Source organism: Cibotium barometz, chromosome 28 (assembly GCF_041138505.1).
Source record: "Cibotium barometz isolate CiBa-2024 chromosome 28, ASM4113850v1, whole genome shotgun sequence".
Taxonomy (NCBI): domain Eukaryota; kingdom Viridiplantae; phylum Streptophyta; class Polypodiopsida; order Cyatheales; family Cibotiaceae; genus Cibotium; species Cibotium barometz.
This window is the reverse complement of record NC_141073.1, coordinates 9,850,543-9,866,798: the sequence shown is the minus strand read 5'-3', so window position 1 is coordinate 9,866,798 and position 16,256 is coordinate 9,850,543. Positions and strand designations below refer to the sequence as shown.

At 44.9% G+C, this 16,256-nt stretch overlaps 2 protein-coding genes across 2 annotated transcripts; one reads left to right on the top strand and one right to left on the bottom strand.

Annotated features, from left to right (window-relative positions):
* The first annotated feature begins 933 nt into the window (after positions 1-933).
* LOC147622480 (putative pentatricopeptide repeat-containing protein At3g47840) lies at positions 934-3,315 on the top strand. Its single transcript, XM_086821912.1, has one exon. It carries the CDS (start codon positions 934-936, stop codon positions 3,313-3,315), a length of 2,382 nt encoding a protein of 793 aa, XP_086678038.1.
* A 10,306-nt stretch (positions 3,316-13,621) lies between these two features.
* On the bottom strand, positions 13,622-15,688 carry LOC147622479 (uncharacterized). The gene is made up of 4 exons (XM_086821910.1): positions 15,330-15,688; positions 14,857-15,068; positions 14,390-14,746; positions 13,622-14,298 (listed from the first exon to the last, which is right to left on the bottom strand). The coding sequence occupies exons 1-4, from the start codon at positions 15,686-15,688 to the stop codon at positions 13,622-13,624; spliced, it is 1,605 nt and encodes a 534-aa protein (XP_086678036.1).
* Between the last annotated feature and the right edge of the window lie 568 nt (positions 15,689-16,256).

Sequence of the window (16,256 nt, the reverse complement as noted above, 5' to 3'; positions counted from 1 at the left end):
GTTTGTGAATCATTGGACTGTTGTTGTCCATGAATTTGGTTTCCATGTCCACCCCACCACCTTGGCCTCAACCACGACCTCTACCTCTTCCTCTACTTGAATTGGACTAGAAGGCCTATCCTGATGTGTGCTTGCTTTGTGAAGAAGAGTCGTCACCCAGAGACTTTTCTTCTATGATCAACATAGATAGTAAGTCTCAAAAGTTGGGAGCATTCTCCATAATTGCAATGGAGGTCTTGAATAGGTTGTACTCTTTGCCAAGACCATTGAGATATACGCTCACTAAATTATTATCTTCCATTGATACACATTGATAGACCCAAGAAATTCAATAATTCCCTTGATATTTAAAGCATAATCATTGATAGACATGCTTTTCTTCAACACATTATGCAGCTCTTATTTTACCTGGAGTTTCTTGCTTTTTTGTTGGTCTAAAACATCTGCACTAGATTCTGCCACATAACTACTGGAGTGTTGGCATCCTGTATGTCCTATCATTATGTCTGTGACACTGATTGCATGCAGAGAGAGGGAGAGGGAGAGAGAAAGAAAGGATTGCATTTAAGTTCTGTAGAAAGACAAAGGAGATGAAGAGCCCCATCCTTTCTGCACTTAGAGAGAGAAAGGCCATCCTTTCTGTAGAGAAAGCGATACAAAAGTTGCAACCTTTCAATTACTAAATAAAATTTCCAAAGAAAAATCAAAGGTTACTAAGGTCCTTTAATAGCTTTAACTTTTGCAACCTTTCAATTACTAAATGATTTTTCCAAAGAAAAATCAAAGGTTACTAAGGTCCTTGAATAGCTTTATAAAGGTTCTCTCTCCATTAATTCATGGACTTCAATATCCACAAACTTCGGGGGGAGATTGCACCTGGCGATGCGCAGCGTGGGCCGCTTGTCCGGCTCCATCTGGACGTAGCACGCAGCCATGACGACGTTGTTTCCGATCAATTACGAGCAGAAGCAGGAGATACCAGGAAACTCTGTCTTCCTTCGCAGCAGCAACAACAACAGAAAAATCATGAAAGCCCTAAAATCAGACGAGCACATAAGTTCATGCAGACAACAAACCAAACCAGCCAAAGAGGAAATCAAGCTCCACAGGCAAGATCTCACTTCCCAAATGTTCAATACTGATTGTCTTTCAGATCTAAAACGCCTCCATCTCTCTGTGGAAAGAGCCTTACTTGAGCAAGATGTCTACTTGAGTAATGTCCTCCTATCCATGTATTGTAAACATGGGGCCATGAAGGATGCCCGCATGCTGTTTCACAGCATGTCCCAGCATGATGTTGTCTCTTGGAATACCATCATTGGTGCATACAGTAAACTTGCTGACTGTGAAGAAGCCTTGACATTGTTCCAACACATGCAAGATGACGATATTATGCCTGATCATATCACCTTTGTTTGTTTGCTTAGGGCTTGCGTAATGCCTGCAGCTCTAGTACATGGTAGGGCCATCCATGTCTGCATCGTAGCCCACGGTTTTGAATCAGATAATGGTTTAGGAAATGCTATTGTCGAAATGTATTGCAAGTGCAATGCCATTGATGAGGCACATGTGGCCTTTGACAAGGTATTGCATCATCATGTAGTTTCATGGAATGCCCTCATTACCGCTTACTCACAGCATGGGTATAGTAAGATGGCATTTCACCTCTTTGCACAGATGCAGGAGCAGACCATCGAGCCTGATAGGGGCACCTTCATCCACATTCTTGGTGCGTGTGCAAGCCCTGCAACACTCTTCGAGGGTAGATTTATCCATAGTTTGATTGCTAATGGCAAGTATAATGCAGACATTTTATTAGAAAATTCTCTGCTCAATATGTATGGTAGGTGTGGGGCATTGGAGGATGCATGTGAAGTGTTTGAGAAAATGCAAAACCGCAATGTGGTTTCATGGACCACGATGATTTCTATATACGCACAATATGGGCAAGCTAGCAAGGCTCTTCAAGTCTTCAATCAAATGTATGACCATAATGTGCAGCCAAATGGGATAACCTTCGTCAGCATACTGGGTGTATGTGTTTGTCCTTCAGATCTCTTGGAAGGCAAGGCCATCCATGCAAATGCAGTTATTGCTGGATTTGACTCCAATGTCTTCGTGGGGAGCACCCTTGTCAACATGTATAGTAAATGTGGAGCCCTGGAGGAAGCACAAACGGTATTTGACAACATGCAACAACGTAATGTTGTCTCATGGAATTCCATGATTGCGGCATATGCTCAGCATGGGCATCATGGGGATGCCTTTTTAGTGTTAAAAGAAATGCAATTGAGTGGGGTAGAACTAAACCAGGTCACCTTTACCAGCATTCTTCGTGCATGTACCACACGGGCAGCTCTTGAGGATGGGAAAGCAGTTCATGCTTGCATTATTGCTTATGGATTTGGTGTTGATGATATAATAGCAAGTGCACTTGTGCATATGTATAGCATTTGTGGGGAGCTGGAAGATGCTCAGTGTGTGTTTAACAGCATGTACCAACATGATGTGGTTGCTTGGAGTGCAATCATTGGGGCATATGCTCAGCATGGGCATGGAAAGGAAGCCTTTGAACTTTTTCAAGCAATGCAGCAGCGAGGTGTGGTGGCAGACAAGGTCACCTATTTATGTCTACTTGGTGCATGTGATGTCTCTGCTGCACTAGAACGAGGTAAGGCTGTCCATGCTTGCATTGTGGCTGCTGGTTATGAGGTAGATGTTGCTATAGGGAATGCCCTTATTGATGTCTATTGCAAGTGTGGGGCTTGGAAGGATGCGTCTACTGTTTTTGAGAAGATCAATCAGCGTAATGTGGTCTCTTGGAATGCCATGCTTTCTGCACACTCCCAGCATGGTCATGGGAAGGAAGTTCTAGGGCTTTTTGACAAGATGCAGCAGGAGGGCATTGAACCAGACGAGGTAACATTTGTTGTCCTCCTTTCTGTCTGTAGCCATACAGGCCTAATAGAGAAAGGCCTTAGCTTTTTAGTTTCTATGAAAGAGAAATATAGGATCATGCCTACAGTGGAGCATTATGGCTGTATGGTTGATCTTTTTGGGCGGTCAGGGCAGCTAGAGGATGCTGAAAAATTCATCAACAAGTTGCCACTTCGACCTGATGTCCCCGTATGGATAACTTTGCTTAATGCCTGTAGAGTACATGGAGATATAAAGCGTGGGGAACTCGTGGCAGAACGCCTACTTGAGTTGGACCCAGCACATGCTGCAGCATATGTAACCTGGTCGAATCTGTATGCTTCAGATGGGAGGTTGGGTGATATTGAGAGATGGATGTCTGAGCATGTGGATGAGTAACTTTGGAATGTAAGTTCTGTTAGCATATATCATCTCCTGTTGGTGGCTATTCTAGTGTCTACGGGTGCCCTTCCCATGCTGAGGCACCCCCCTATTTTTCCCCATTTTATTGGGCCTTTGATGTGGGTTTCCCACCCCTTTTTTATCGCTTTTATGCCTATTTTCCCATTTTTAAGTCATATAGGAGTTTAGGAGGGAGTCGGCCAGCTCATATGGAGTGTATATATATGCTGCCCTCCCCCCTCACTTCTCATCATCACTTTTGGTCATTTGGTGAGCACCTTCAGCCCTCTGCCTCTACGAAGTCCACTCCTCGCCTACGGCCTGGTTGTATCCATCTTTTTCTTGAGGATTAGTGCATCAGCATTTTGCTGTTTTCTCTCATCTCTCACTTGGAGCTTCAGCGTTTTTGTCATTCATCTACATCTTTCCGCTGCCCTCTGACACGGTATCGGAGCCCAAAGGTGTCTAGGCCTTAGCTTGCTGATTGGAGGCTGATTGGTGCTAATTTTTGCCCTGTTTTCACGCAAACTTGGTGGCTGCCCGCAGTATTTCACACTTGCATTTTCTTCTTCGGAGGGGCAGATCTTTTTATTTTTTGGTGTGTGTTTTTTCTCCTCTCCACTCACTTTCTATCCCGTCCACCCTCCCTACAAGTGCAGAGAGCAGTGCTTGGGTTGTTTTGGTGTCTATGTTTTTCAAAGGGGGTACTAATGGCACCTATTCAACCTCGGGCGATTCAAATACCCACTCTTCCGACTTTTCCTTCAGATGCAAAGTTGGATGGCACAAACTATGACATCTGGAAAGTCATCGGTGGAAGCAATCTTGGAGACATACGATCTTCTGGAGTTCATCACTCGACCTGTTCTTCAGCCTAACCTGGACACCGTAGAGGATGAGGATATGAGGATGCCCTCATGCGCAAAGCTGCTCTATGGGATCGGCTTAATGCCCATGCTTGGTCATTCATCCTTTTGAACTCTCAGCCCTTAGTCATTGCTCACATCAAACGGTATAGCCATGCACATGTTGCTGGGAAGAGACTCTACGATTGGAAGACAGCCATGAAGAGAGTTTCCCTGGAGCTTCAAATGTTGAAGCTTTCATCCACTGATTCTACTTCCATGAAGGATCACATCAACAAACTGGAGTCATTGCGATCTAAGGAGATTTCCACTGAGGATATGGTCATCCGGCTACTTGCTGCGTTTCCCCCAAAATATTAGAGCTCCTATTCTTCATTACTTATCTTAGGACGGACAGAAACCATTACCTGGTATTAGCTGGTGCCTATGTGAGGGCAAAAGGACGAAAGGACCAGATGTACGAGAGATCAGAGCAAATCAACAGAGCATGAAATGGGTGAATGAGTGTATGTATGATGGTGAATCAAATCATGTACAAGAGAGGCCCTCTCATGTGAGGTGACTATGAGTAGTAGACTAGTGCAGCGCAGAAGCATAGACGAGGTTGGAGTTGAAGCACGGTCGGTGACGAAGGCTCACGTGGATGTGAGGCAAAGGCACTCTGAGAGGTGGTTGGTGTCGAAGGCTTGCGTCGGTGGATGCAGAGACACTCCAAGGTGGTAGATATCTGTAATGGGAAACGGAAGGTGAAGTGGCGTAGGCTCTGGTCACAAGGGTGTTGTGGTACCTGAGGGGTGGAGAACAGTAGAGAGGGCTGTCGTCCCGAGTGGTACAGGCTCTGGTGACAAGGGTGCTGCAATACCTGAGGGTGGTGAAGATGAGCATAGAGGGCTGCTATCCTGATGTCGATGAAGATGAGCAGAGAGGGCTGTTGTCCCAACGATGTGAGCAGATGAACAGTCAGGGCTGCTGTCCCGATGATGTGATGATACGGTTGGTGAAGAGGTAGTGGTAAACGCAGATCTGCAGGGCTGAATAGGACTGCTGAAATCACCAAAACGCAAACCAGGCTACTGCAGAGGTAGGCCGGTAGCAACAGCAGAGGATCTTGATGATGATGTCGATTATGATTGGGTGTTGTGCTGAATAATGTAGCAAATCATATATATATGCTGTTGTGCTGCTGGTCGGTCCAGGGACAGCTATCGATAAGTAGCAAGAGACAAAAATCCCAAATAAAATCAAATAAAAACCCCTTTTAGGGTTGGGAAAAATACCATTTCTCACACCCCCTCTCAGGCCAAAAAGGGGACCATGAGAGAAGATGAAGGATACTAGGGTCCCACACTGACATTGGTAGAAGGAATGTATCCCCCTCTGGAAGCAAAGTCTGATAAATTTAGAGAGGAAAATCGTGATGGCAAAGATGTAGAGGGTGAGTAGATGTAGATGGGCTGTCGTCTCCCAACGTAAGACCTTGAACGGGGCTCTCCATTGAGAAAGAAGTCCCATTCCCTATGTGGTCCAGATCAGAGTAAGGAGAATCAACTTTTGGTGAGAAAAATTGGTCCTGCGGGAATGCGGGTAGACGATCCATGCTGTGTGCTCTCCAGGTCTTCAATCCCTTTTCTCACGGTCGCTTTGATACCATGTGAGGGAAAAAGGACGAAAGGACCATATGTATGAGAGATCAAAGAAAATCAACACAGCATGAAATGGGTGAACGAGTGTATGTATGATGGTGAATGAAATCATGTACAAGAAGAGGCCCTCTGATGTGAGGTGACTCAAAGTAGTAGACCGGCACAGAAGCACATACGAGTTCGGAGCTAAAGCACGGTTGGTGTCTAAGGCTCGCGTCGATGTGAGGCAAAGGAACTCTGAGAGGTGGTCAATGTCAAAGGCTTGCGTCGATGGATGCAGAGGCACTCCAAGGTGGTAGATATCTGTAATAGCCAGCGGAAGGTGAAGTGGTGCAAGCTGTGGTGACAAGGGTGTTGCGGTACCTGAGGGGTGGAGAATAGCAGAGAGGGTTGTTGTCCTGAATGGTGCAGGCTTTGGTGACGAGGGTGATGCAGTACGTGAGAGGTGGTGAAGATGAGCAGAGGGGGCTGCTATCCCAATGATGTGATGATGAGCAGAGAGGGCTGCTGTCCCAATGATTGGATGATATGGTTGGTGAAGAGGTAGTGTAACTTGGTTGAACACAATGCTAATCAATACACTTAAATACACTAAGATTTGATGGACACTTGCTCAAATACAAGAAGTAAATTGCTGAATTGACAAGAGACACACAATGAGCCGGAACGGCTGACCCCTCCCTCAAATAAAGTATATTGATCTTGGGAGAATCAAATACATAGTGTCATGGGCATTTCTGACAAGATTTCCATACCAATGCATATGAATTCAGTATTGCAAACAAGTGGTTGTCGATGTAGACTTGCAACCCACACTACCCTCTCAAGTGCCCATGTTCCCTACTATCTGCTCTCTATTGTTCCACCAACACATGGTAGCAACAATCTGCAAGAGAGCACGTAGGACAAGAGAACACTACACAGGATATGTGATCTTGTAATCCAGTTCCTCCCTCTTGCTACTTGCTCCCATATTTAAGCATAAAAGCTTACCAATAGCAAGTAGAGTCGATGACAGCGGAAGTCTTGGCGATGGAAGTCCTTGGAGTGTTGAGATCTTTGATTTGTCACCTTTTTTCGTGACAAAAGTCTTCAAGAGGATGAAGGGAACCTTGGGGAAGCTTCCCCTATGGTTCAACTTGAGAAAGAAAGACTGAAATTAGGATTTTCTACAAAAAGACCAGAAATTACAGCAAAAATGAGAGCTGTTTTGTTGAATTTCAGTCATTGGGAGTGAGTAGGAGAGTGATTAGCACTTGGAAACACTCTTGGAAGTTTGGAAAATACCCTAGCAAGTTGGGTATGGCTATGGAGAGCTTGGAAAATGGAGAGAAATGGTGGAAAAACAGAGTTTTCAGTCTCCAAAAATCTTCATGAAGAGAAAACACGAATTTTCTCTTAATAAGTAAGTGAATTGGGGTCCAATTAGGTGAAGGGACATGGGGAGATGCCCATTTATGGGTAAAAGGGGAGGATCAGGTCTTGGACATTGAGTCTTGTCCGCCTTGGGACTTCAGTGAGTGTGAACTTGGAAGCGGTCATAATTTATAAGTGACTTTTGGGTACCCTGTTGGGTACGTGGCAAGTCCATAATTAAATCCATTGTAATACTTTCCCATGGCTGCGTGGGAATAGGCAATGGCTGAAGCAAACCTGGTGCCTTTTGCCTATTAAATTTGACTTTTTGACATACATGCACGTACATGTGCCTCTATGTCCTTCCGTATACCTGGCCAAAAGAAATACCGCTCAATCATGTGCGTAGGAGGCATTATGCCTCTATGACTAGCATATGGAGGAGCATGGTACTCATCCAAAACCTTTTGCCTCAAGTCAGACACCACACATAGGCAATTATCTTTCATGAGATAACCCTCTTTGATCACATATGAGGCATGTGCATGACCAGCCATCAAATCAGCCCAAATAGTGGCAAAATCAGCATCCATATGATACAAATCAGCATCCATAGAGAGGAAATTGGCCATCCTCATATGCTTCTCTGACAACTTAGTTTGAGTAAGAAAATACCTCAAAACTCTGGTGATTTGTCTTCACAGTGAAATCAGTCCCAAGAAGGTAATGTTTCCATATAGTAAGTGCATGAATTACAGCCAAGAGCTCTTTGTCATAAATGCCAAGAGATAGCTTTGCATCATGCAATCTACGACTCTCATAAGCCACGGCATGTCCCTCTTGATTAAGGACAGCTCCTATGCAATTTCCAGATGCATCACATTCCACACAAAAAGGCTTTTGCAAATCCGGAATGGTTTACACTGGACCATGAGTAGTTGCATCTTTCAATTTGAGGAATGCATCTTTCTCTACATTAGTCCATTTGAACACGGCCTTCTTCTTTGTCAAATTATGTAAAGGAGAAGCAATCCATGCAAAGTGCCGAATGAACCTGCGGTAGTAAGAGCATAATCCAAGAAAACTACGGATCTCATGCACCGAACTCATTCGAGCCAATTCCGAATTGCATCAATCTTTGCAGGATCCATCCGCACTCCATCTTTGGACACAATATGCCCAAGATAATGTATCTCTAACAAGAAGAACTCACTCTTCTTTGCATTTATGAAGAGTTTATGCTTATGGAGCTCTTCAAAAACAATGGCCAAATGAGCTTCATGCTCTTCTTCGGTCTTCGAGAAGACTAGGATGTCATCAAAGAAGACACCTGTAAATTTCCTGTACCCACGGAATATGCGATTCATCATTCTATTGAATGTAGCCGGGGATTTGTAAGACCAAAAGGCATAACAAGATATTCATAAAGCCCAAATGCTGTCTTGAAAGCAGTTTTGTGTACATCTTCAGACACTACACGCACTTGATGATACCCACTCTTGAGATCAATTCGTCTAAAGCATGCCGATCAATCCAACTTGTCAAGGATGTCGTCTATGCGTGGAATCGAAAACCGATTCTTGATGGTAAGCTTATTCAAAGCTCTATAATCCACACACATACGAAAGGATCTATTCTTCTTTTGAACCAAGAGGATGGGTGAACAATATGGGGAAGTGCTTGGCTGAACCAAACCCTTCTCAAGAAGCTCATTCACTTGCTTCATGATCTCCTCTTTTTGGGATGCACTTACACGATAGGCTGGCCTATTAGGTGGTGAGCTACCCGACACAAGATCAATGTGATGATCTTCCAGTCGTACAAGTGGTAACTCATTTGGTAACTCATCAGCAAAACAATCATTGTGCTCTTGCAAAAATTTTAGCCTATCATTACTAAGAGTGTTTACATGTACATTATTTTCCTCAACATGATCTCGTACAAAAATCAAGTACGCAAAAACACTCTTTTTCATTACTTTCTTAATTTGTACATGAGATACAAGGGGAATGGTATCACCCTCTTCACCAGCATCAATTACATGCTCTCGGCCTTTATGCATGAAGGTGATCCTGTTGGTCTTGTTAGCCTTGCACGGATCAATACGTGTATGCCAAGGCTTTCCAAGCAATACATCACAACCATTCAAAGGCGCCACAAGAAAATCCTCATGATCCACATAGCCTTGAATGTGTATGCGCAACTTGCCAAAAATAGGCATGACCTGCACTTCTCTACCAACAAAGGCAGCCCCTGGTTCAATTTGAGGACCCATGTCCTCCACTTCAATACCCAAAGCAGCTGCCATCTAAGTGGATATGAAATTTTCAGATGCACAATCATCAAACATGAACAAAGCGGGCTGATCTTTGAGCTGTCCCCAAGCTTTACATACAACCCTATCTTTGCTATCATGTGAAGTGTTGCCCTGCACATCCGGAACCATATGCACATTAGGCTTTGATGCATTTGCATTATCACGCTTCTTCTTGTTTGGGCATGCCTTTGCAATATGCTCGGTGCTACCACAAGTAAAGCATTCCTAACTCATATATTACTTTTTCTGTTCCGGAGTGAGACCATAGTCTCTCAGTTTGAAGAGACGCTTCTTGGTAGTGTTATTTTGAGCCTTTGGACCATTTTTATCTTGGTTTTGGTCCTTTTTAGGTGGCTATCTATCATTTTGCAGGTTTTGGACAGCCCTCTCTTTGCCTTGAAATGAGGGTTTAGCCTTATTGGATCGACTCAATTTGAGTTTCAATTGCTCGGTGGCGGTGGCGGTGGTGGCTGCGATTAATTGGTGTAAGGTATGACCAGGATACATTTGTAGTCTCGCTTTGTACATGGGTTGCAATCCCGATTGAAACCTTCTCTTCCTTTTCGCCTCGGTGACATGCATAAATGGAGACACCTCCAAAAGCACTTTCCAAAACTTTTGTACATATGCATTTACCGATTCCCCCTCATTTTGCTTTACCCAATCCCACTTCATTGTTATCTCATTCAATGCATTGGGAGGCAAGATTTGAGCATAGAACCTCTCCTTGAACTCTTCCCATGATCTAACAGGATTCAGTGAGAGCTTCTCCGTGAGCCACCAATGGGCAACAGTGCCTTTCATGAACATGCTTACATGTCGGATCATGGATTTTTGAGTGAAATCCTCATCACTGAAAGCAATATCAAACTGGGCAATAAAAGCAAGTGCCTTTGATGCATCATATTTCCCATGATATGTGTCAAACTTCACAGATTTGTCTCCGGCTTTGAAGTCACGAGACTTTGATGCATGTGTGTGCATCTCAACATGTTTTCCCCCATGTTTGTCCATTGGGACAGCCCCTATGACTGGCATCATTTTAGGACCAAAAGGTGATGCATAAGGCATAGATACATGTGCCTTGTAAGCATGAGGCATGGTTGGCCCCTCAACATGCATTGATACATTTTTAGCCATAACTTCTCCCTCACGAGCACACTCGAAGGCATGAGTGGCATGAGAGATACGCGGAATACCTGCACCAACAGAAAATTGCAGCCCATGTTGCATGTGTTGTGCATGCACATTTTCAGCCGGCAATGGCATTTGACATACATTTTGACCATTGCCATAAACATTATATCCTTCATGGGCTACATAAGGTATTCCTGCATGGCGTGAAGTCACTGATTGTTCCTCTCCCATAGCATGGAGATGCATCCTCTTAGACATAAGTTCTTGTTCAGGCACTTGTAGGAATTCCAAGACATGTGGGATGGTTGCCTTTTCTGCATAGGCATCCTCGGTACGAGCCAAGTATGCACGTGCTGCATCCCTCGGTTGCATGTGCAACTCTTGAGCAATCATTGCCATTGCATGATCCATATAAGATTCAGCTTTCTTGGCCTTCAAACGGTCATGTACCAATGGATCCTTGCGGCGGTAGAGATTCACTATGAATTCTTCTTCTTACATCTTCTCTTTGCCACGGGACGACTGTCCCACATATTCATGTTTCCTATTGTGCATCACATGAGTTTGCTCATCCTGTAAAGCATTGGAAGCATGCATTTCATTGTCCCTGCCTCTTGTGTTAGAATCTCCAACATTCATTGTATGGTTGTCCATAATGTTCTAAGTGTAGAGATAGCTAGTGTCACGGTGATCGTCACTCACGATAGAAGTGAAACAGAACCGTATGCTCTGATACCAATGTAACTTGGTTGAACACAATGCTAATCAATACACTTAAATACACTAAGATTTGATGGACACTTGTTCAAATACAAGAAGTAAATTGCTGAATTGACAAGAGACACACAATGAGCTGGAACGGCCGACCCCTCCCTCAAATAAAGTATATTGATCTTGGGAGAATCAAGTACATAGTGTCATGGGCATTTCTGACTAGATTTCCATACCAATGCATATAAATACAGTATTGCAAACAAGTGGTTGTCGATGTAGACTTGCAACCCACACTACCCTCTCAAGTGCCCATGTTCCCTACCATCTACTCTCTATTGTTCCACCAACACATGGTAGCAACAATCTGCACAAGAGAGCACGTAAGACAAGAGAACACTACACAGGGTATGTGATCTTGTAATCCGGTTCCTCCCTCCTGCTTTTCTTCGCGAGACAAAAGCCTTCAAAAGGATGAAGGGAACCTTGGGAAAGCTTCCCCTATGGTTCAACTTAAGAAAGAAAGGCTGAAATCAGGGTTTTCAGCAAAAAGACCAAAAATTACAGCAAAAATGAGAGTTGTTTTGCTGAATTTCAGTCATTGGGAGTGAGTAGGAGAGTGATTAGCACTTGGAAACACTCTTGGAAGCTTGGAAAACACCCCAGCAAGTTGGGTATGGCTATGGAGAGCTTGAAAAATGGAGCGAAATGGTAGAAAAAGAGTTTTCAGCCTCCAAAAATCTTCATGAAGAGAAAACACGAATTTTCTCTTAATAAGTAAGTGAATTGGGGTTCAATCAGGTGAAGGGACATGGGGAGATGCCCATTTATGAGTAAAAGGGGAGGATCAGGTACTGGACATTGAGTCTTATCGGGACTTCAATGAGTGTGAACTTGGAAGCGGTCATAATTTATAAGTGACTTTTGGGCGCCCAAACTTTAATGAAGTGGGAACGCACTCACTTATAAATATTGGCTAAGTCCTAAGACAACACCCGCAGTGGAGTAGAAGATGGCTGGTCTTTTGTCTCAATATAGCAACATCATGCTGCAAGACAACCTCCCACCCAGTTGAGTGAGGACGATTGCATAGAGTTGGTTCCTGGTTCAGAGCCTCCCAACAAGTTTCAAGTTTTCTCTAAGATAGGTCTTAAGAGTGGCTACCATCAGGTTTGGATCTTTGAGGCTGACATTCTAAAAACTGCCTTTAGGACTGAGCGTGGCCATTATGAATTTGTGGTGATGCCTTTTGGACTCACCTACACACCAATGACGTTTAACAAGATGTCTCGGATTTTTCAAGATCTCATTGGCAAATGCGTCTTTATCTTCCTAGATGATATTCTTATCTTCTCACGATTGTAGAGCAACATGAGCGATATGTGGCACAAGTTTTGCAACTCTTGCAAGACAATGAGTTGTTTATCAATGCCAAGAAGAGTAAGTTTGGAGTATTGGAATCCATTACTTGGGATACATCATCAATTCATCAGATATTAGCCTCGGCAAAGAAAGGGGCCAACCTATAGGGCTACCCCATAATAGAGCTTAAGGCTCTTGTTGTGGGCATGGGGAAGGTTTAGAACCACCCCAAGGAGACACAAGGGTCCCAAGTTGTGTCCACCAGCCCTATTTTGGGATGGGCAGGTTGTCGGCCAGCCCTAGGGGGCCTCGCCATATAGTTAACAGGCCTCTGGGCCGTGCCCAGCCAGGCAACCAGGCAATAGTGGCTGTCCCCTATAGCCAAGCGCAGGACAGCAGCCAGCATAAGCTCAGGCTGGACAGCAATGCACATGTGAAACAACCATGATAAAAGGGCAATAAAGCATAGTACCATGGGACGGGGAACGGCAAAAGGCAGGGGACGAGGAACGGCAAGAGGCAGGGGACGGGGACGGGGACGGGGACGGCATATGGAATATGCAATTTATTGACTACAAAGCACACTAAATAAAATAACATTTATGTTTTTACACTTTGAACATTCAAGGCATCACTTTAAATGTGCAGTATGTGGCGCAAGCATTGAATAGGCGCTAATAAGACTTAAGTACACCGACAAAGTTCAAACCAATATATAAGCATGGAATGATGATCACTATCAAATAACAAAAGACTAGTGTCTAAAAAAAACATAAAGTGCTGAGTCAAGACTCAAAAGTAAAAACAATGAAACATAGCTAAATGATAAATCATAAAGCTTGCAATGCTCAATCGGAGGCTGGAGAGTGAGAAGTATTGGCGTCATGATCATGGCTGCCTACATGACCAGTCTAAAAGGTAGTGGTATCATCCTCTGGGCTCTGTTGTGTCTCCACTTGCTCATTTCCCTCCTCCTGCTCCATCTCCCACTGAGTAAAGGGATCTGCCTTTGCGGTCGCACCCTTGCAAAGCATTCGCAAGTTTGCGCTTACAAAGACAAGATCATTGGCCTTTTCTACACCAAGGCGGTTCCTCTTCTTTGATGCAATATGGCTGTAAGAACTCCAAAGCTGCTCCAAACAAGAGGAGCTTACAGCTTGGTTGAGAATGCGGATAGCCAAGTGTTGCAGCTCAGGCCCATCTGAACCATAGTCTTCCCACCACAAAGCAACCCCAACCTTCAACCTATCCCCTTGTGCATCCGCACAACCAAAAGCACCACGAAAGGACCTGTATGCAGCAAGCTGGTCTCTGATTTTGCACCTAATGCTTCCATCTGGCACTAGACGATCCAAGATATGCCTCCAACCATCACTGACCTCTGTGTCACTCTCTTGTCCATTACCCTGAAACTCAGGGTCCACCATATATGCAGCTGCATGCATAGGAGAGGCATAGGAGTTCCACGTCGTCACACATAAGGAACGAATCTCCTCGTATTTGTCCTCATCGGGCTCTAACTCTTGCAACTTCTCTATCATTCTATCCATTGCCTCATACACCTTCTCGATGCATGGCTGCATAGCATCTACAAGCCTCAACAAGTGGACAATAGGCCTCACCATAGCATCAATGTGTTTCACATCCTCCCAAAAGGAAGTGCTCTATGCATAATATGCCTATGGTTGTTGAAGCCAATGCAAAAGTGGTGAACTCGTCGTTGATGAAGAGCTGCCTCAATGCACCATTGCACTCCCTCAAGCGGGCCAGCATCAAGAAGTTGAAGGCAAATCGGGTGTCTGAGTATTTGAGAAGTGAGAGCCTTGATTTCTTGGAGAACTCGTGGCGGAGGAACTGGTGGTTCAAGACAAATGTGACCATTTGATTGGCCTCCTGAATGATTGGCTCAATCCATGACATCTTCCCAATATCCTTTAAAAGATTGTTCAAACAATGTGCCATACAATATGACACAGTCATGTGTGGATACATGCCCTCAATAATAGCTCCAGCTGCCCTATTTGGAGCCTCGCCATCTGCAACAAAACCCACCACACATTCCAAGCCCATGAGCTCAATGCCACTCTGTTGCAAGCACGTTTGCACTCTTCCCTGTCCCCTGAGGCATGATGTGAAGCAATGAGACCATGGATGGACCGCTTTCGTGTGTCACTCCATCCATCTGTAATGAGTGACACTCCATTCTTTGCCCATAGCCACTTTGTGTTCTTTGTAGCTTGCTCGACAAGGCGCTTCTCCTTATCGAGCAATGTGGTGCGCAGAGACTCCGATGATGGGGGGGTGTAGTTTGGGCCATACTCCCCAATCCTCTTCACCATAGCCTTGATGTACTGGGATCTGATTACAAAAAGAAACAAGTGAACTTTCAAGAATGAAACTTAGAAAAATCATGTCAAGAGGAAAGAGTCAAGGCTTACCTAGCAGTATGGAAAGCAATATGGTCATGGAAGAAGAAACAAGCCATAGTTGTATCAACCTCTTCCTTCTTCTTAGGATCCTAACTTCCCTCAAGTGTACTGTCGCCGCGCGGGTGTGGGCATCGCAAAGGAACCTACACCATGTGGCCGTAGTGTAGATGTGGTAGATGCACCGCCTGACCCTGAAACAGACTCCTCAAGTGGTGTCACAAATGCTGCAGGATCCACAGCCACACGTGCTCGCCTTGCAACCCTCAAAGCCTCATGCCCGGCAATGCGCTCAAGAAGCTCCCTTCTCTTCTTCGATGTGATTCCCGTGCAAAATCGAACCTCGTGCCCAGACTCATGCATAAGGTGGGCTCTCACTTTGTCTGACCCATTCGTCCGCCTATAGGGGCAAAGCTTGCAAGACCACGGGTGTGAACCTCCTCCACTTCCAGGGCGGTTGGCATTAACCTCTTCCCACCATGACCAACCATCGGTTCTTCTAGCACCACCACGACGTGCGGAGCCAAAGGTTGCTTGTGCAGAAGATGCCATGAGACAGGGTGAAAGTTGAGAGAGAGAGAGAGAGAGAGAGAGAGAGAGAGAGAGAGAGAGTGAGGGAGTGGGAGAGGCTAGAGCCTAGAGAAAGCTTGCGGGTTGAGACTCTAGAGAGAGACAGTGAGAGAGTGAGGGAGTGGGAGAGAGAGAAATAAGAAAGAAAGAAAGCTGTGTTAACGTCTACTAGAGGCCGAACTCGACCTATGAGACAAATCAATGTACAATTGTCAATGTCTTCTGGATGTCTAGAAAAAAAAGGACAAAATGAACATGAAATAAAGTATGAAAGAGAGAGTGAGAGAGTGGCCCGTGGGAGAGGGAGTGGGAGAGAGTGAGAGTGAGAGAGTGAGGGAGAGGGAGTGGGAGAGAGAGACAGTGAGAGAGTGAGGGAGTGGGGCCTGGGCACTAGGAGAGAGAGAGAGAGAGAGAGAGAGAGAGAGAGAGAGAGAGAGAGAGAGGCTAGAGTGCTTGTTGCTTAAGCCTTAAGCTTTAGAGTGGGGCGGCTGGCCAAGAGTGAGAGAGTGGGAGAGAGAGAGAGGAGAGCACAAGCCTTATAGGCTCATGG

Excerpts from the sequence above, each read along its gene's own strand:
- LOC147622480 (XM_086821912.1), top strand. The coding sequence starts at position 934 with ATGACGACGTTGTTTCCGATCAATTACGAGCAGAAGCAGGAGATACCA.
- LOC147622479 (XM_086821910.1), bottom strand. The coding sequence starts at position 15,688 with ATGGCATCTTCTGCACAAGCAACCTTTGGCTCCGCACGTCGTGGTGGT. Across the intron at positions 15,069-15,329 it reads CTTGAGGAGTCTGTTTCAGG|ATCCCAGTACATCAAGGCTA; the intron begins GTCAGGCGGTGC and ends TTTTGTAATCAG. Across the intron at positions 14,299-14,389 it reads ATTGGCTTCAACAACCATAG|ATGCTATGCAGCCATGCATC; the intron begins GCATATTATGCA and ends TGAGGCTTGTAG.